Below are 21,777 nucleotides of genomic sequence, written 5' to 3' on the forward strand. Positions count from 1 at the left end.
CCACTGGGAAAGCAGCTACCTCATCCTACACCACCCTTGATCTTGGTGCAAGTCAAAGCAGGATTCCTATGTCTCTACCTCAGATCCCTTGGTCTCCAACACAAAACCCCAAACATTTATATCTGACTTAGATTAGGGGAGATACAGTTTCTGCCTTGATTTCCCTAGTCTTCACCCCAAATCAGCTAGAGACACTTGACTAAATATTTCCTGTCTTTACTCTCTCTGAGAAGAAGACAAGCCCGGAAGAATACAAAGGCTGGGAATATGGATCAAAATTCTTGCTCAGTTACTGAACTAAGATGCTTCCCCTGCTTCTAGGCATTAATACTGACTCATACCTATTGACTGTTTCTTGACACATCTCAACCTGTTAAGTACAAGATCTGGTGCCTTTGAGGAGAATCTGGCATACCTGTCTCTAATACACCTGCCTGTTTCTGAGCCTGCTTTGAATGCACGTGTCTCAGCTCCCTTGTGCTGTCTGATTCACAGCAGAAGGAAAAAGGAGCCAGGAAAAAAAATCAGAGACCCAAAGGACCAACAATGAGCTCAGTAAAAAAGTCATAAACTTCTCATAAACTTTGGAAAACCTAAAATGCATGACACTGTTTACACCATGTCTTTGGTGTACAGCTTTATGGATCATGCTCCCCTGTGCTGCACCGGAAGTCTATACATAACTAACGGTATTTGTTATTCCTTAAGTTTATGTCTTAATTAGTTTGACAAGTTGATTTTAAATAATGAAAGCCATCTCTGAAAGGTCCATTTAGACTTGTGCAGATAATCAGCATCTGCTTCTAATCAAACTGAGATGATTAGCAAATTAAACCCTTTAATTAGCATTTTGCATAATTTAGGCAAATTATGCTTCTTAAGTTTAAGAAGGTGAAACGGGGTGAATTTATCAGTTAGATATTCCTTTACATCTTTATTAATTATCTAATTTTTTAATTGTTTTATTGCTTAAAGTATTACAAAGAGTATTACATGTGTCTCCTTTTTCTCCCAGCCCTTGACAATCCCCTGGCCTCCCCTACCCCCCAGTGTCTTATGTCCATTGGTTATGCTTATATGCATGCATACAAGTCTTTTGGTTGATCTCTTACCCCCCCTTCCCGGCCCCCAACCCTCCCCAGTCTTCCCGATGTAGTTTGACAGTCTGTTCGAGGCAGCTCTGTCTCTGTATCTATTTTTGTTCATAAGTTTATAATGGTCTTTATTATCCATAAATGAGTGAGATCATGTGGTATTTTTCCTTCATTGACTGGCTTATTTCACTTAGCATAATGCTCTCCAGTTCCATCCATGCCGTTGCAAATGGTAAGAGTTCCTTCCTTTTTAGAGCAGCATAGTATTCCATCGTGTAGATGTACCACAGTTTTCTAATCCATTCATCTACTGATGGGCACTTAGGCTGTTTCCAGATCTTAGCTACGGTGAATTGTGCTGCTATGAACATAGGGGTTAATTATCTAATTTTACCACATATATAGAAAAATAAAGAAATATAAATTAAGTTCAGTTTAGTATGCTAGAACCTAGTACTTTACAACATTTAAGCTAATTCTGTCATTTAGGGCAAATTATGGTAATACTCAGGAGAGAAGAGAAATATTTTATATCAGTTTTCTCAATTAACTCTCTCAGAGGTCAACTTTACCCAAACTGGATTCAAATGGCATTTTTTATGAAGGATGGAAGGAATGGAGGAAGAGAAGGAAGGGAAGGAAGGAGGGAGAGAAGGAGAGGGGGAGGAAGGGAGGGCGGAAGACTTCTTTCCTCTTTTGTCATTCAATACTGCAGAAGCCAAGGTTAATTTCAGGCGCTCAATCATACAGTTTTAAAGAAAAGCACTCATAAAAAGGTAAGTAACCTGTCAATTTTCTTTGTTAGACAAAGAGAAACCAGAAGACAATAAAGTAGCAAAGCTGCCATCACAACAAACCCAGCTAAGACATTACTTTTACCTACAGGAACGACATTCTCACACACTGATGCTGACATTATCTTAAAAAAATATAGCCTCTTTTAACTGACCCAAAACACCCCATTAGCTAACAAAAGCAAGTAACTCTGAGATTTAATAAGCAAAGTCAGGTAATAAATTGCAAGAGCTTAAGGGATGGTGGAGGAGGCATCCAGTCTTTTCTTTCTAACATACCCTCAACCCCAGCTTCTGATGAAGACATGGTCTTGGCAATAGCCTCTATATTCTAGAATTAATCCTCTTATGAAAAAATAGAGGCAGCGAAATTCAAAGGTAGATTTTTCTCATGACTACAGACAGCAACCTACTCAAAACTTCAAATAAATCGCATCTTTATCCTGTCATAAATTCTACCCAAAATGTAGCTCTTTTTTATGTGTGAGTGTGTGTGTCAGAGGAAGTCGTAAATAAAAAAGAAGAGAAAAAAATAATGTCAAGGTTTAAAAAGGAATGCTAAAATGAATTCTAATCCATTTTAAAGGAAATGCAACAAACTCAATGAAATCCAAGGCAGAAGCTATTCTTGCCAAATGCAAATTCCGCTCTATCTGTATGCAGCTCCCACTGCACCCTGGACAACCTGTAACTAGAGAAACAAACAATAGCTCTCATGCACACTAATCAACACACAGTACCAAACTGTGTCTTCAAGGACTCACTCAAGTGGCAATATTTTTAATATAATTTACAGTGCTTCGCATCTACAGCACTTGGAAAATATTAGTCCGCTCACTGACTGGAAAACTCAGGCCTGCATTCCAAAGGCTGCTTTCACAGGCATTTCAGAGTTGTTCTCAATCAGACAAGGAATCGACAGCCTAACTTGGAGCAAGTACAGCTCTGAAATGACATGACATACATCCAACTGAAAATACGAATTCCTCTTCACCCTTGAAACATCAACAGGGCAACTGAAATGTAAATATAAAAAGCTTGAACTCTCAGTTTATAAGCAGCTAACATTTAGTCTTATTCATTTTCTATTTAATAAAGCCCTTTAGCCATTTACTCTTAAAGCAGAAGGAAAAAAACCATAAACAACTGCAAAGCATGACCATCCATTCATCTCACTATTTTTCCCTCCTCCACAAACGGACTGTTGGAGCTGAAGTACAGTACTCTGGCTCCCCCACATGACGCTGTCAGGGCAAAACAATCCTGCCAGACAGAATAAAAGAGGCCACATACATCTGGGTTCCTTTACCCGGCCTTCATCCGAGGAAATCTGGTAAAACTTCATCCGAGTTTTACCATCATCACCCCTCATTTACCCCGCTCTCTACCTCTTCAAAGGAAAGCATTATATATAGTCAACCAAGAGTTTATCTCTAAATCCCAAAAGATGAAGGAACTATATAATTAAGAAACAGATGAGAACAGTACAGGTGAAACTACTGTACCCAAGTTTGCATTGCAGAGGAATTAACAGTCAAGAGCAATGAGAGCTTTCTCTTAAAACACCTTCAAGTGAATTAAATAATTATCACAAAAATTAGTTCCAGGATTACAACTGACCAGACATTCAAAAACCTGAATGTTCTAATTTGAGAAATAAAAATATCACTGCTAATAAGGTCACTTGCTTAATTTTAAACATTCAATACAATTTCTAGAGTTAGAAGTATAATTCAGTTCTGTCTTTAGATGCATAACTAAAGCGCTTAATAAATAATAAGATAGCTAGCCTTTAGTATTTATGACATGCCAAGCACTATGCAATTTACCTGGAAAATTTCATTCAGTTTCACAACAATCCTAAAAGGAATATACTATGATATTCTCGATTTTATGAGGCAGTGAGAGGTTAGGTAGCCTGCAGAGGGCCATAAGAAATCCCCTATAAAATTTATTTTCCCAGGGCTTCTCACTCATGCTCTCTCCCTTTGGAATCTTCTTTCCCACAATTTAAAATAAGACTGTTATATGGTATTTGATTATATAATTTCAACTATGATCTCTTCAACACAAACATTTTGAATTATCCACTGTATATCTCCATTGGCCCACCAGGACTCACAAGCTATATTTTCACAACCAAATATACCAAAACATACTCCTATTCCTATATTCCCTACCCTCACTAACATTACACTATTCTTGTACTCTATATGCCAAATAGCTTGGAGTCAACCTCAGTTCACATTCCATTCGGCATCAAATCCTCAGGCTACTTCCGTACTATCTACCATATCCGCCCACTTCTTTCCACCTCCACAGCCACTGCTAGAGTTCAGACCCTCATTCAGGCCCTTTATCAACAAACTCCCCTTACATGACATTAACACAGAAATTGGCAATATCCTAACAGAACTCTGCCATAAGCCTCCACATTCTATTACTTGGCAATCCTTTTTTTTTTTTAGCTTTTAATTATAAAATAGTTATAGACTCACAAGAAATTGCAAAAATAGCAGAGAGGTCCCAAGTACGCTTTACCCAGTGTCCCTCAATGGTTGCATCTTACATAACTGTAGTCCATAGCTAAACCAGGACAAGTGATGGGACAACGTGTGTATAATTCCATGCCACTTCGTCACATTTGTAGATTTGTGAAACAACCACAATTGGGAGTAATTATGTTTACCCTGAAGGTCTTAGTGCTAATTAATTAATCTCATTAAGCCTTTAATAGACTCTGCCTCATGTTCGGTTAGTAAGCAGGTTTACTAGAAGACACGTGAAGTGGTATCAACTCTCCACTTCCTTATCCATTCAGATATTGCAGTTACCTTCATCACACTAAATTGTGACGTCAGTCCACGCCTCAAAAACCTTCAAAACTCCCTTCTGCCTTGATCCTAACTTGCTAGCCTCATTTCAACTCTTCCCCATAATTTAATGACAAACTTCCTTGTCATAAAAATGGACAACTAAAACCAAGGTTCATGTGGGAATCAGTACATGAGTGTATTTCCTTGAAATAAAAAAGGAAAGGAAAGCATTAAAATAATGTTAAATGAACAGAATATGACACCAGTAGGCCTCCTGAAGGGTTGGAGTTATGCGATGATTAGGAAAAATCAGATGGAACTCTGCCTGTGTTCAAGCTGGAAACGAAGAGAAAGACGACCCTGCATGAAGGAAGAGAGGGCTGCTGTTGCTAGGGGAGAAAAGAAAAAAAGAAAAGGCCTTCTATCACCAACTCGTCCTCAGAACAGAACTCCAGCAGCCACTTAGTTCCACAAAGAAGCAAGAGAAAGACATCATCCTAAGCCACCCATCCCACCCCAAACCATCCCTCAGGTTTTACCTGCAGGACCTGCAGGCTGACAAGTTAAATACATCTCAGAGGTCCCTAAGGCAAAAGGCAAAGTTCTCTCAATGGTGTACAATGCTTGGAACTCCTCTCTGGCATTATTTACACATCATCAACATCATTATGAACTAAAATATAAATAAACAAACTGAAAAAAGAAAAATTATTTTGATGATTAACATTCCTTAAGACTGGCTATTTGAAGTCATAATCATAAATATATACTTTCTAGGGATTACTTCTATACAAAGGTGATCCTTATTCTAAGGGCAGCACAATCCGGGGAAAGGCCCCTTCGCTCTGTTCCATGTTCTATGAAGTCAGCCCAAAGAGGAACAGAAAGAACCGAATGTCCTACCCCAGGCCCACCAAAGGATCTGTGAGCAGACAGCCAGTCTTCATTCTCTGCATCTCAGAAGTCTGCCTTCACTGTTCCACTGGGATATTGGGAAGCTCTGAATTCATAATAAATGAAGAGCTTTCAACTCTATTTAGTAGGGACACAAAGTATTATTGCGATGCACTTTTGGCTGTTTCCGTCATCCGCTATGCTCACAAGTTGTTGTGGGTACTGGAAGCATGTGACACTGAGGGTTTAATTTAAGAAGGCTGTTTTACAAAAAATAAATAAATAAATAAATAGGAAGATATCTAGATATAACTTGTGCCTGGGATGATAGCTACTTTAGTATTAGTGAAGTAAACACTATGTTTTTTAGAGGGGCAAGTCCATAAATAAAATATAAAAGAAAAATAAAAGCAGAGTAATTTAAAACAAAATAATACATAAATGAACAGGCATAGTGCATTCAGTGGTATGGTCAAGTAGTTAGATTCTGTACCCATTTCTGTACCCATCCCCAGAAACACTGAAAGGCCCAGTCTGAAACAGCCAATAAACCTCCATAACTTTTCTTCCCCGACCTGTTAAATTAAATTGTTCCTATCTCGAGCATAAATCCACTCTTGGATTTTGGTTTACACCGATCGTGGAACATTACATGAGTTATTGTTAAACATGAACTAAAACATACAGTGTGATAAAAAAAAAAAAAATTAAAGACAAAACAGGTACCAGAGAAGAAAACCAGCAAAGGGTACAGAAAAGCCATGAACTAGACAATGAGCCCCTCAACCATGAAGCTGTGTGAATAGAATGTTTTCCCTGGAGGCATAACACATATTACATTGGGAAAACGACTTAGGGTATATGTAATATATTTGGTTTCTATTTCTGCCAAGAACTGTCTGCTAAAATAAAACATCTTAGTAAAAGTACACTTAATGATTTAATTCCCTACATTAATGTAAACCTCTAATTTCACACCTGTGTTTGCATATTCCTCTTGATGGGCCCTGTCACCTTAAATGTCAGCATCGATTCCACTTCATTGCAGCACTAGGTAAGGTCTAGCTGGGAAAGAAATCTGCTCATACAGTTCGTTAACATGCTCTGTGATTTGCACATTTCAAAAAGCCTAGAGGTCTGACTTTGGGGTTCCAGTTCTATCACTTAACTCTGCGGAGGTCACTTAACCACCCTGAGCTTCAGTTTCTCATGGAGCTGTTGTGAGGATTAAATTATAGAGTCCATGTGAAGCAGTTAGCTAAGTGTGTGATACTCAGTAAACAGATAACAAATGCTAGCTACTAGGGACTAACTTCTCTCCTCTCTCTCCATATATCACAGGGCAGACCAAAACCTTAATAGGTCCACTGCTCACTGAGTATTCAACAAGCATTCCTTCCTTGGTGAATGAGAACCCCATGCAAGTTCCGACACAGTCCTCTGGATTTTCTAACATGCATGCAGAGGCCTTGCTCCCTGGATCAACTAAAAGGAGCTAGAAAATATCTGGCTATTGGGCTCCAATACAGATGACAGAAGGATTCTCTTGTCCAAAAGCATCATGGGACACTGGAATGGGGAGAGCACACTTTAACCAGAGATAACAGGAAAAAAATCCAGACAGTTGGCAGGACTCAATGGCTCAAGTATGGCACCAGGAGTCTGAGAGTCAAAGAGATCAGCAACCAGGGGCAGGTAGAGAATAAATGGAGAGAAATTCAGAACAAGAATTTTAATTGCTCTGTCTGTATGCCTTCAGAGAGGTGGGCAGTAGCAGGATGGATAGGCTGACAGGGTCTGGGCTAATTGCCTAACTGTTGTTATTAAAACTACTTCTTCCTGCCGTTGGTAAATCAGATTTAGGCCACTCAATACTGAGAACACAGAATGATTTTCTTTGCAACTCTATTAGCCCTCCATATCCCTGTTTCTCATTCTCCATCACAAGTCCTAGGAAAAGGCAGTCTGACCGAGGCTCTAAACTAGTTCATGACATGGCTTCAGCTAAAAAGGATTACATTTTCAGGGAGCTTGAGGGGAACAGGAAAAGGTTAGGAAGGTTACAGAATGAAAAAATAATGTACACATTAAAAAACTCAGTATCTTTTTTTTGGAACACCTTCAAAAAACATCACACTTTACAATGTAAATGTTTAACTACAGAGAATAGGAGAACACTAACAATGCTATTTAGTAAAATTAATTTCACCATTTTAGAATCTAAACAGTAACATGTATGATATTATAAGACAATTAGGAAATAGCTGTATCTGTGGGAAACTTCAGCTAATTCAGTCATACATTTTTTCCAAGGGCAAAGTCATAGGCATGGAGTCATCAACAATGAGAATACAAGAAATTCTATATTCAAAGCTGCATGAAAACTTTAAAAGAGAGAAATGACTTCACAAGTTATTTCAAAAAATTTTGCATATGTTAATTTTAGCCTTCAAGGGTAATTCAGCTTGAAGTTTCACATTTAGCTAGGTTTAAACTATCTTATAATGAGCAGAATCTAATTTTGTAGCTTGATAAGGAAAATCCAAAGTCTGTGAACTTCTAAAATATTGCCAGTAAAGACCATCTGCCATGGTGTATTTTTACAACTATATGCATAAATGGTTAGGCCTCAATTAACTAGAAAATTCAGTGAAACTTTCCCTCATTCTCTAAATATAATACCATAGCTACCCATCAAACACATATAATACAAGGCTGGCTTCCATAAGTATTTCATTTGAAAAAACACTGTGAGAGTAAAAGTATTGTAGTATTTGTAGAGTCTGCTTATAGAAAGATACCCCCATGTTAATGCCTTCTAATTTGGAAAGAAGTTAAAGGTATGTAATTGTAACAGAAATACATAAAGAACTCTGTTTAAATCATAAATTTCCCTATATAAAATAGAAAACAAATTGAAATTTGCTAGTTAGCATAATCCCAGAAATTCAACTCCATAGAAAAAGCTCATTTCATATTTTATATATCTACACTAATAAAAGAGAAAAATGGCAATTGGCGTACAAGCTACCCTTTTCATTGGCTAATCAGGGCTATATGCAAATTAACTGCCAACTAAGATTGGCAGTTAACTGCCAACTAAGATTGGCAGTTAACTGCCAACAAGATGGCGGTTAATTTGCATATGTAGGCACAATGCAGGGAGGCCAAAGGGAAAGCAGGAAGAAGCCCCCTGCCACTGACAGTGATTGGAAACCCAGGGGGGAGCTAAGAGCTGGGGAGCAGGGCAAAGACGGCCCTGGGGCCACCTTTGCCCTGCCCCCCAGCCATGATCGGAGAATCAGGCGCCTTTGCCGCCCTGGCCAGTGATAGCAGGAAGTAGGGGTGGAGCCAGCGATGGGAGCTGGGCACGGTCGAAGCTGGCTGTCCCAGGAGCTATGGGTCCCTTGCCTGGGCTTAAAGCGAAGCCCACGATTGCGGGGCCGCTGCAGCTGCGGGTCACCGCTGCCCGGGCCGGACGTCTCAGCCAGAGGCGTCCTGCAGGGGCAGGGGCGGAGTCCTCGCGATCGCGGCACTCCCCGCTGCCACTGCAGGTCCCCGCTGCCTGGGCCGGACGCCTAGGCCAGAGGTGTCAGGCCTGGGCAAGGGGCCGATCCTGCAATTGGAGGGTGATGGGGGTCAACGCCTGAGGGCTCCCAGTATGTGAGAGGGGGCAGGCTGGGCTGAGGGACACTCCCCCCCCCAACCCAGTGCATGAATTTCGTTCACCGGGCCGCTAGTATCCTATATAATAAAAGAGAAACATGCAAACTAGCTGTCCCTCTGCTATGCTCAAGCCATGCCCACCAGCCACACCCACCAGCCAATCAGAGTGACTATGCAAAGTAACCCAACAAAGATGGTGGTTAATTCGCATACACCGGTGTCAGGTGCCCCAGGAGGCGACTGCGACCGGCGGGGTCCCAGGAACTTCGCTGGTCCAGGTGGCGAGGCCGCCTGCGCCTAGCCACACCCGTGGGCTCCCAAGACCTTCACTGGCCCAAGAAGCGAGGCTGTAGTCACGCCCTCAGGCTCCCGGGACCTTGCCGGTGGAGAGCAGGGCGGGAGAGGAGTGGGCGGAGAGTGGGAGGTTTGGAGGACTTGGCAGAGCCGGAGACCGCTGGACATAGAGCAGAGCAAGTGAGAGGGCAGCTTGGAGGGCGCGGGGGCGGCTCCCTCTGTTACCCCAACTTCCTCATCACAGCTGTGAAAACTGACATCAGGGAGGAGGGAGTCCCACCCCCACAGAATCAGCCAGAATCAGACTTCGGTCAGACCGCTCTCAGCGGCCTGACAGCCAGGACTCTCATTCACCTGCATCTCAGACCGTGACAGTAGAGAGATGGAACTATGTCTAAAGAATAACTGTTGCCGAAACCGGTTTGGCTCAGTGGATAGAGCGTCGGCCTGCGGACTGAAAGGTCCCAGGTTCGATTCCGGTCAAGGGCATGTACCTGGGTTGCGGGCACATCCCCAGTGGGAGATGTGCAGGAGGCAGCTGATCGATGTTTCTCTCTCATCGATGTTTCTAGCTCTCTCTCTCTCTCCCTTCCTCTCTGTAAAAAATCAATAAAATATATTTAAAAAAAAAAAAAAGAATAACTGTTGATACAACGTAGCTCTGCAGCCGAAGATGCCGGCGTTATCAACAGAAAATGTCTGTACAGCAGCGTGCGTCTGATCTTGAAAGAAGGCAGCGTCTGCAACAGAATGTATCTGACTACCAGCTACTGGAAAAACATCTCTCTGATGCCGAAAAACACCGGCGTTATCAACAGAAGATGTCTAAAGACCAACGTGCCTTTGAAGTTGAAAGAAGGCGGTGGCGATGACAGAATATGTCTAGAGAACAGTCATCAACAAGCACTACCAATACTGGTAGGAACTGCCTCCTCAGCGAAAATGGAGTACATGATGATGCAATTCTCAAACATAGTTGTGGTGGAATGACTGTTCGATGTGAATTTTGCCTATTACTAAATTTCTCTGATGAAAAACCATTCGATGGGACATTTACTCAATGTTGTAGCAAAGGGAAAGTCTATCCAAATGATATATATTTTCCAGATTACCCGGCATATTTAAAAAGATTAATGACAAATGAAGATTCTGACTGTAAACATTTCACGGAAAATATTCGATCCATAAATAGTTCTTTTGCTTTTGCTTCCATGGGTGCAAATATTGCATCGCCATCAGGATATGGGCCATACTGTTTTAGAATACACAGACAAGTTTATCACCGTACTGGAATTTTACATCCTTCAGATGGTGTTTCTCAGAAGTTTGCTCAACTCTATATTTTGGATACAGCCGAAGCTACAAGTAAAAGATTAGCAATGCCAGAAAACCAGGGCTGCTCAGAAAGACTCATGATCAATATCAACAACCTCATGCATGAAATAAGTGAATTAACAAAATCGTACAAGATGCTACGTGAGGTAGAAAAGGAAGCCCAATCCGAAGCAGCAGCAAAAGGTATTGCTCCCACAGAGGTAACAACGGCGATTAACACTAGATTGCCCAAGGAAGTCATTTTGACTGCTTTTTAATTTCAATTAGAAAAACAATTATGTATATAAGGACACAATGTCTTAGAATTTTGTGACTTTTTGTACAACATATAAATGTGTTTATTAATAATTGTAGTTACCTCCCCCCTCCTTCATTTCCAGTATATATATATATATGTGTTATACCTTTATTGCCCAAAAGCAGTCATTTTGACTGCTTGGGAAATTTTAAATAATCAAATGACTCTTATTATTGAATTGAGTAAGTTTCTTATATGACCAGTTCGGCTCTGTATTGAAATAACAGTTTTCATTTTTTTTCGATTACCGTCACATGATAACATACAAGTACATGATAAATTGTCGATACTTGATAAGTTGCAGTTGCTCAATAAGCTAAACTAGTACTTGTTATTCGAATCTTTATGCAGTGATACTTGTTCTAATTAGTTGTTTATTTTATTTCTTTTGCGCCCTAAATTCATGAAAGAAATGTCGAATAGAAGTGAGTTATTGGAAAAGCTAAGGAACATAAGTGAAGAGTGCTCCGATATTATTCTTTCACAATGCAGTCATTTTGACTGCTTTTGGGCAATATAGGTATATACTAAGTTTCAGTCTTTCTAGTGTTAAATAGAATCATAACAGTGATCCGGGTAGATATAATTCTCCTGTGTAACCGAGGTTGTTGTCATATTCAGAAACAAAGATGGAGAACCTCCTTTTGAAAGGGACTTACTCATTCATTGTAAACCAGATCCCAATAATCCAAATGCCACTAAAATGAAACAAATCAATATTCTGTTTTCTACATTAGATGCAATGACATATCCTATTCTTTTCCCACATAGTAAAAAAGGCGGGGGAACAGATACTGCATTAAGACTCAGAGACAACAGCGTAATCAACAATAATACTAGACAAAATATAAGGACACCAGTCACACAAATGCAGTATTATGGATTTCATCTCTCTTGCAGGACACGTTTAATCCTATTTTAAATGAAGGAAAATTAACTCAACAGTTTATCGTGGATTCATATTCAAAAATGGAGGCCAATTGGGTAAATTTCATCAAAGCAAACCAATCTAAGTTGAGAGTTGAAAAAATATAGTGGTTTGATGAATTATCTCAAATCTAGATCTGAAAATGACAATGTGCCGTTTGGTAAAATGATAATACTTCCATCATCTTCTGAGATTAGTCCCAGAAATATGCAGCAGCAATATCAGGATGCTATGGCAATTGTAACAAAGTATGGCAAGCCCGATTCATTTGTAACCATGACATGCAACCCTAAATGGGCATATATTGCAAACCATTTACAACGCTGGCAAAAAGTTGAAAACAGACCAACTTGGTAGCCAGAGTTTTTAATATGAAGCTGAATGCTCTTTTAAATGATATCTGTAAATTCCATTTATTTGGCAAAGTAATAGCTAAAATTCATGTCACTGAATTTCAGAAATGTGGACTGCCTCATGCTCACATATTATTGATATTAGATAGTGAGTCCAAATTACATTCCTCTAGTTAATTCCCTTTCAATGTGCACGAATTTCATGCACTGGGCTACTAATATATCAACACTAATAAAAGAGAAAAATGGTAATTGGCGTACGACGATACCCTTTTCATTGGCTAATCAGGGCTATATGCAAATTAATTGACAACTATGATTGGCAGTTAACTGCCAACTAAGATTGGCAGTTATCTGCCAATAAGATGGTGGTTAATTTGCATATGTAGGCACAATGCAGGGAGGCGAAAGGGAAAGCAGGAAGAAGCCCCCTGCCACTGACAGTGATCGGAAACCCAGGGGGGAGCTAAGAGCTGGGGGGTAGGGCAAAGGCGGCCCTGGGGCCGCCTTTGCCCTGCCCCCCAGCCATGATCGGAGAATCAGGCGCCTTTGCTGCCCTGGACAGTGATAGCAGGAAGTAGGGGTGGAGCCAGCGATGGGAGCTGGACACGGTCGAAGCTGGCAGTCCCGGGAGCTAGGGGTCCCTTGCCTGGGCCTAAAGCGGAGCCCACGATCGCGGGGCCGCTGCAGCTGCGGGTCCCCACTGCCTGAGCCGGACGCCTCAGCCAGAGGCGTTAGGCCTGGGCAGGGGCGGAGCCTGCAACCGCGGGGAGCTGGGGGTCCCCTGCCCAGGCCTGACACCTCTGCCGGAGGCCTCAGGCCTGGTCAAGGGGCCGATCCGGTGATTGGTGATCGGAGGGTGATGAGGGTCAACTCCTCTGGCCGAGGCATCAGGCCTGGGCGGGGGGCGCAGCCGGGGATTGGGGGGATATGATGGTCCCCTTGCCCAGGCCTGAAGCCTGGGTCAGTGGCGTCAGGCTTGGGCAGGGGGTGGAGCAAGTGATCAGAGGGAGATGGGGGTCCCCGGCCCAGGCATGATTCCTGGGCCAGAGGCCTCTGGCCTGTGCGGGGGCCAGAGCCAGTGATCTGGGGGAGGTGGGGGTCCCCTGTCCAAGCCTGACACCTCTGGCAGAGGCGTCAGGCCTGGGCAAGGGGCCGATCAGGTGATCAGAGGGTGATGGGGGTCTACGCCTCTGGCTGAGGCATCAGGCCTGGGCAAGGGGCAGAGCCAGCAATCGGAGGGGTCTGGGGGTCAACGCCTGAGGGCTCCCAGTATGTGAGAGGGGGCAGGCTGGGCTGAGGGACATTCCCCCCCCCCCCACACACACACACACCCAGTGCACGAATTTCGTGCACCGGGCCCCTAGTATATATATATATATATATATATATTTTTTTTTTTTTACCCAATATTTAGCCCTGAGAAAAGATAAGTATTCCATGTTACTGTACTCATCTTAAGGATTACCTAGTGCTTGTAAAACAGAATAGAAGAAAATCTTTTTTTTTTTTTAATTCATTTCAGAGAGAGGAAGGGAGAGGGAGAGAGAGAAACATCAGTGATGAGAGAAAATCATCTACCAGCTGCCTCCTGCACACCCCCTACTGGGGACCCAGCCCATAATCTGGGCATGTGCCCTGCAGGGAATCAAATCATGCACTTCAGCTTCATGGGTCAACGCTCAACCACTGAGCCACACCAGCCAGACGAGGCAAATCTTTTTAACTGACTGTGATAGGCAGTTAGATATACATGAGCAGAGCAAGGATAAAAGGCCAGGTACATAAGATCACCAGGGCAGAAAGCCCCAAGTGCCTAGTAACTGGTAAAACTAGGAAAACAAGAACCTCGCCCCCAGGGTAACTCTCCCTCCCCTGGCATATCCCTGGTCATGCAGTTCATATCCTCCCCTGACGTTTCCTCCCCTGACATGTTCCAAGTCATGGGGATTAGACCCCCTTACAGGGGGATGGAACAAGGGGACCTGAGAATAGTCCTTAGGCATTAACCCCGAGGGATAACAGGCCCCCAAAATGCAACAAAACCAGACAAGTGAGGCTATGGTTGGCATCAGAATCAGCTGCATTGACCCTGGCACTGACCAATCAGTTGAGACCACAGCCCCAAAAAAAAACAAAAAAAAACACACACCTGGAAGGTTGATGAATATTCTATTGAGATCCTTCCCTGGGGCCTCCCCTGAAATCTCTACCCTTAAAAGCACTTAGGACAAAAGAATATATATGCATAGCCCATGGACAAAGACATTAATATGGTGAAGGCCTAGGAGGGACCAGGGCAGGGGTGGAGGGAGGCAATGGGGAGTAAAATGGGGGACATCTGAAATAGAGTCAACAATAATAAATAAATAAATAAATAAATATTACCTCTTAAAAAAAAGCCCTTAGGACAGAGGTTCTACACTCTCCCTCTTGGGAGAAAGACAAGAAGCACGCCTATCCTTTCTGGTCCCTCTCCTCTTTTCCCGCAGGCACCCTACCTTTACCCGCTCTCTCCTGAGCTCCAAGGGCCCTTCTTTTGCCTCTGTAATTTGTTTCCTGAGCCCCTTTCTTCTACTGCTCATTTCTACCTCTGTGACTTTCTCAATAAACTTTCTTTGCTGAGCCAAGGTCCAATCTGACTCCACTAACACCTGGTGCCATTTCTGCTACTGCCAACAGGGCTACTATTTTCTCCAGGAATTAATTCAAACATTTACTCAACACTCAGGGAGAACCATGCTTAGCACTGTTAAGCAATCCAAATCAAACTGGGCTACTTCACATCCTTGGAACATACAGTGATTTACACTCCAGAAATAAACCTGACCCTTCATCTGATTATTAATTCTTTCCTCCTCGGTGCCTTTTAAGTCTGAAATTTGCACCAAGAGTATTAAGAGTGTATGTCTTACCATCCACTTCACTCTTGTCCAGACCCCCCCTTTCCACTCTTGTCAAAGTCGATGGCTTGTCTGAAGTTCTATGAAAAGCTTCTAGGCTTATCCCACATGTTTGTTCTCTGGTTTGTTACACTTTTACATCTATGGGTCCTGTCCCAACTATATCATCAGACTCCCCTAATGCCTGAAATTTAAAGGAGAGATTAAAGGTACACATATTTCATTTTGCAGGCACCACATTAAAATCACTTTGCAGCTTATTAACAGGCTTGTAATATATAAACATATCCCAGAGGGTAGGTATAAAGAGAGTAATGTATAACAGAGGAATGTCATTTTCACTTTTTTATTGGTTTGAGAGAGAGAGAGGAAGGAGCAGGAGAGAGGTAGAGAGAAACATCCATCAGAGAAACATCGATTGGCTTCCTCCTGCATATCCCCTACTGGAGACTGAGCCAGCAACCGGGGCAAGTGCCCTGACCAGGAATGGAGTTACCTCTCGGTGCATGGGAAGACATTCAACTCACAAAGTCACACAGGCCAGGGCGGCTTTTCATGTTTTAAGTCATGATCACAATGATGCACACACATTCAGAAGAGCTACAACCCAAACTAGGTCAACTAACCATGAAAACAATAGAGGGTGGGGCAAAAGCAGGTTTACAGTTGTGAGTATTCAAAACACAGAGTTTATTCTTGTATTACTATTTATTAACTATTGGGGTTTTTTTCCATACAAACACCTGTAAACCTACTTTTACCCAAACCTGTACAATAAGGGCCAAAATTATCAGAAAGGCATTGCTAACTTAAGGTCAACTTAAAATATCTAAGAAATAATGACACCAGTAAACATCAAAAACTACTTTAAAAGTCTACACACGTAAAACTATTAAAATCAATGTAAAATCAATGTTCCAATGTTAACTGGAAAAAGGCATCCAAAGGGTCCTAATAAATTCATATAACTGACATTTTCAATTACAAAAGACAAACTAATTCATGTTCACTGAAAAGAAGTTACCAGCCAAAAATGACATGAAATAATTTCTAAGACAGAAGAAATTAAGATTTCAAACTACAAGGGACAAGAAACAAATTTTAAATGTCAGGTTCAGGATAAGGAAAACTATTTTAAACTAAGCAAAAATAAGTAATTCAGAGTTTCGCATGTACTTGTTTTCACTGAGCAGGGCAATTAAAGGTTACCAGCCGCACTTGCCTTCACTCAAAACCCTTAGTTCCTGAACATATTTGTCAAATGAACAGCACCACTTCTCTTTAATATGCAGCAGAGTTTTCATCTGTGACACACAGAACCCTCTCCACATATTTTAGGATGCTCACCTTCATTGTCCCTGCCATTCTTACTATTCTAACGAAAGCATCCTGCCATTAGCTCCACCGGTATTTCAAATCCATTTTTAAAAAAAAAAACGTTTTTTTGACTGTCCTGAGAAGGTTTGAAAACATAAGCTGCTGTCAAGTCTGTGAACTGCAACAGCACAGAGACCTCTTGTCTGGGAGGCTGACAGCTGCCACAGCCTGACCTTTCCCTACCTGGTCAACTGAAGTCGCGCTAATAGGATCTGTTTAACCTTACCCATCTGCCTGTCATGTGACACAAGGGCAAGTCAATCAACTCAGCAAGGAGAGCTCCGGAATGGTCCCCACAGAGAGCAACATTTATTCACTTCTAAACCTTCCTAGAAATTTCAGATTTAAAATGCAAGCTATTTACACCTAAGTCCAAAACCAAAAACTACCAGTTTTTCCTTTTTGAATACTTCATATTAAGGCTTTCCATTTACTTCATATTATGGCATAAAGATTCAAATTCTACTATCCACTGGAAACCCACATATAGACTAAAAAGGGCAAAGTTTCAGAGAACTGCCAAAGCCCGAAATAGAACACAAGTGCCCCAAGATCCAATAACTGGCCCCATTCACCTCCTCTACATTTTTATCAAACAAAATTATATCAGCCATGGCAAGCTGAACTAAAACAAAATTTGAGGGGGAAAAAACTGTACAAAGAAATTAATTCTCCCTTTTCCTGTACATATTTCTCCACCAAAGCAAACACAATGCAATTTAGTTAAACCCATGCATTTCCTCCTAAAGTAAAAACATGTATTATACAGAAGTAGATCAACATAAGTCATTGCAGTTTTAATGAAATTGAAATGATAGAGAAATGCGCACACACACTTGAATTCCAGGTACACTCTAATATGTGTGCCAGCAACCCAGCTCCCATGACATGGAGACCAGGATGGCCCCATGGCCCTCCACTCCCCACTGTGTCCTTCCCCCTAGACCCGTGGTCGGCAAACTGCGGCTCTCGAGCCACATGCAGCCCTTTGGCCCCTTGAGTGTGGCTCTTCCTAAGCCTTAGGAGTACCCTAATTAAGTTAATAACAATGTACCTACCTATATAGTTTAAGTTTAAAAAATTTGGCTCTCAAAAGAAATTTCAGTCATTGTACTGTTGATATTTGGCTCTGTTGACTAATGAGTTTGCCAACCACTGCTCTAGACTTAGGCAGCAGGGCCTATGCACATCAGAGACCAGCTTATGGGACAAATGCTAATAACTTTTCCCTAACCCTTGTTTTGTCCTGAGTCTAAAATATGGGTCCTGAATCTAAAAACATCACTGACACCTGTTATAGCACAACAGTTTTCAACTGCAATCCTAATATTCTAATCGAAGTGAAAAAAATGTGCGTGTTCCTATTAATGAAATGGTGAAAGTTGGGGAATGGGAAGAGCTACGGGGCCAAAGGGCAAGCCCATGAACAGCACCTGAATTCAAGTTCCTTCATTACCAGATGCCAAGGGAGAGCGCCAGAGGAAGAAGGTTTCTCCCAGAGAAGGAAAAGAGGGAGAAAATGGGAGATATCTGTAATACTATCAACCATAAAAAATATACTTTAAAAAAAAAAGAAAAGAAAAGGTTTCTCCCAGGAAAGTGATTAAATCTATCACAGGAATGATTTTTATGCCAGGCCCCCTGCAATGACTTCTCACTCTCTAACTTCCATGAATCCCCACCAGCTACAAACACTTGATCAAGTTTTACATTCTCAGTGTTTACTGCAGAAACAAAAGGCATGATGTTTTTCACGCTCTGCACACCTCTAGTTCTGATAAACCCCCGAAGAGGACTACCTGTATCCTATCCCCCCACTGAGAATCTCTGAACCAGAAAAACCAAAACAGTCACACAAGAAGCCAAAATTAGTGTTCCTTTCAGAAACTGTATAGGACACCGCCCACCCTGTTTACCTACAAATGTGGTATTTTCTACTCAATCTCTGAATTTTATCCATATCTCTACACGTAACTTTAATGTAAGTTTATTATAATGCATCTCAAATGACCTGCAGAATGAAACACAAGAGAAAGAAAATAAGAAAGAAAGAGAAAATTATAGCATGCAGGCTAGCAACCAGAGTAATATGAAAAACCATCGTGACAACCAACACACTAGATAAAAGTACAATAGTCCCCCCTTTTCCAGTTTTGCTTCCCACGGTTTTTAGTTAGCCACGGTCAATTATTGTCCAAATATATTAAATGAAAAATTCCAGAAATAAACAATTCATAAGTTTTCAATTGTGGGCCATTCTGAGTAGTATGATGAAATGTCATACCATCCTGCTCCATCCCACCCAGGATGTGAATTATCCCTCTGTCCATGTATCCATGTTGCATGCACTACCCACCGTTAGTCGCTTAGTGGCCCTCTTGGTTATCAGATCAACTGTTATGGTATCGCAGTGCTTGTGTTCAAGTAGCCCTTATTCTACTTAACGGTCCCAAAGCACAAGAGCAGTGACGGTGGCACTTCAGATATTTACCACCAGTCAATTAGTGTCTCATACCCTTGCCTGCGTACAATAAAGCCCAATCTTCCAATCTACTTTTCAGCATCTCAATCTTAAACAAAAACAAATAGTAAAGGATCATCATACAATCAAGATGACAGACTGTCTAAAACAGATGAACTAAATAAAGAAATGAGAGGCAGACAATGAAAGGAGCAGAAAAATAAAGGGGGGGAAATGCATGGGGTTTGGGGGAGGTGGTCCTGGGCTTGACACTTTTCTGTGCCTGGATAAATGTAATTTAGAAACCTCCTGGGGCTCTTACAGAAAGTGAGATAAACTGTGAAAGTGCCTCCTGAGCACATAATAGACACTAAATGTCTACCAAATGTTTGTTTACTGCCCTTCATGCAATCTCTTTTTTCGAACTCAATAACCCACACTGATTCTTACATCTTCCACTTCTCAGATAGGACAATGTCTTTTATCTACTCCAACTTCTATTTTTTTACTTTATTTTGGCTTCAAGTCACCCATTCTAACACCCAAGTAGAGTCTCAACCAGTCCTACTACCACCTGATTGTTCTGTCTTCCAAAGCAGAATTATTGGAGTACAGAGCCACCTACAGGACATATATTCTATTTCCACCCACAATGGGTATCCCTGCTAAATATGTCCCAGACACTTCTTTCTTTTTCTTTCTTTTTTTTTTTTTTTTTTTTGCTTTTTAAAATTTATTTTTAATGAAAGTTGACTTTATTATATTAGTTTCAGGTGTACAAGAGAGTGATTACACATTTGCACACCTTATGAAGTGGTCACCATAATTCCAGTAACCATCTGACACCATAAATAGTTATTACGGTATTATTGGCTGTATGCCCTGTGCTGTACATTATATCCCTGTGACTTATTCTATAACTGGCAATTTGTACTTCTTAGTCCCCTTTCACCTTTTACACCCATTCCCCCAACCCCCTGGAATGCCTACACTTAATTCTTCTTTTTCTTTCTTTATTGGTTAAGATATTACATATGTGTCCTTATCCCCCCATTGCTCCCCTAACCCCCCCCCCCACTCATGCCCTCGCCCCCCTGGTGTCTGTGTCCATTGGTTATGCTTATATGCATGCATACAAGTCCTTTGGTTGATCTCTCCCCCTTACCCACATCCTCCCCTACCTTCCCTCTGAGGTTTGACGATCTAATTGATGCTTCTGTCTCTGGATCTGTTTTTGTTCATCAGTTTTATGTTGTTCGTTATATTCCACAAATGAGTGAGATCATGTGATATCTATATTTCTCTTACTGGCTTATTTCTCTTAGCATAATGCTCTCCAGTTCCATCCATGCTGTTGCAAATGGTAAGAGTTCCTTCTTTTTTACAGCAGCATAGTATTCCATTGTGTAGATGTGCCACAGGTTTTTAATCCACTCATCTGCTGATGGGCACTTAGGCTGTTTCCAAATTTTAGCTATGGTGAATTGTGCTGCTATGAACGTAGGGGTGTATATATCCTTTCTGATTGGTGTTTCTAGTTTCTTTGGATATATTCCTAGCAGTGGGATCACTGGGTCAAATGGGAGTTCCATGTTTAGTTTTTTGAGGAAACTCCATACTGTTCTCCACAGTGGCTTCACCAGTCTGCATTCCCACCAGCAGAGACACTTCTTTCTTATATAATTACTATATGTAAGTCATTCAGGTTTGTCTGCAAAATTATTATTTAAAACTACTCAGAGATTTTACTAACAACTGACTTTCAAAATAAGTATTAACCCTTCTAAACTTCCTAATTGGATATAAGTACAACCACTTCTGTTTTCTTTAATATATTAGCTTTAAATGTTTGGCCTAGAACAGCGGTTCTCAACCTGTGGGTCGCGACCCCTTTGGTGGTCAAACGACCCTTTCACAGGGGTCGCCTAAGATCATCCTGCATATCAGATATTTACATTATGATTCATAACAGTAGCAACATTACAGTTATGTAGTAGCAATGAAAATAATTTTATGATTGGGTCACAACATGAGGAACTGTATTTAAAGGGCCAGAAGGTTGAGAACCACTGGCCTAGAAGATTTTGGTTAAAGACAAACTTTTATAAATTGAACATTTTTGTGCTTTCATTAATCACATATTTAACAATGCAACTAAATGTGAGGCTCTGGTACGAAGGAGCCCTTTTTCTTCTAGTCACTGAAAGGAAAAGGTTCACCATCATGCAAAACCAATAGCTATTCTCTCAGTCAGGTACTTAAGGAGAAAATATAAAGAGAACAAACTCCACACGTCAATACTAGCACTTAAGGTGGGATGAATGCTAGTACTTAGGGAGGGATGAGTGGTGCAAACAATTGGAATGACTACAAAAATATACTCACAGCCTCAAAATGCAAATGACTATCCTTTAAAAAATCTTGAATTTTGTCCTTGGGTAAAATACTGAATCGAAATCGAAGAAGATCCATTTCTTGTTGAATAAACCAGCGTCTAAGATCATCACTAAAATGGAGATAGGAAAATTACAAGTATAAATTATAAGTCCAATGGGTAGTTTAAA

At 41.2% G+C, this 21,777-nt stretch overlaps 1 protein-coding gene across 2 annotated transcripts in view; it reads right to left on the bottom strand.

The window, feature by feature from the left end:
• Positions 1-21,777, bottom strand: part of PRIM2 (DNA primase subunit 2) — a 282,575-nt gene that overhangs the window by 252,774 nt on the left and 8,024 nt on the right. For both annotated transcript variants that reach the window (XM_059701297.1, XM_059701298.1), the window contains exon 5: positions 21,599-21,719. In XM_059701297.1, coding sequence (XP_059557280.1) covers positions 21,599-21,719 — 121 coding nt within the window. The remainder of the gene's footprint in view (positions 1-21,598; positions 21,720-21,777) is intronic.

This window comes from Myotis daubentonii, chromosome 6 (genome assembly GCF_963259705.1).
Source record: "Myotis daubentonii chromosome 6, mMyoDau2.1, whole genome shotgun sequence".
NCBI lineage: Eukaryota > Metazoa > Chordata > Mammalia > Chiroptera > Vespertilionidae > Myotis > Myotis daubentonii.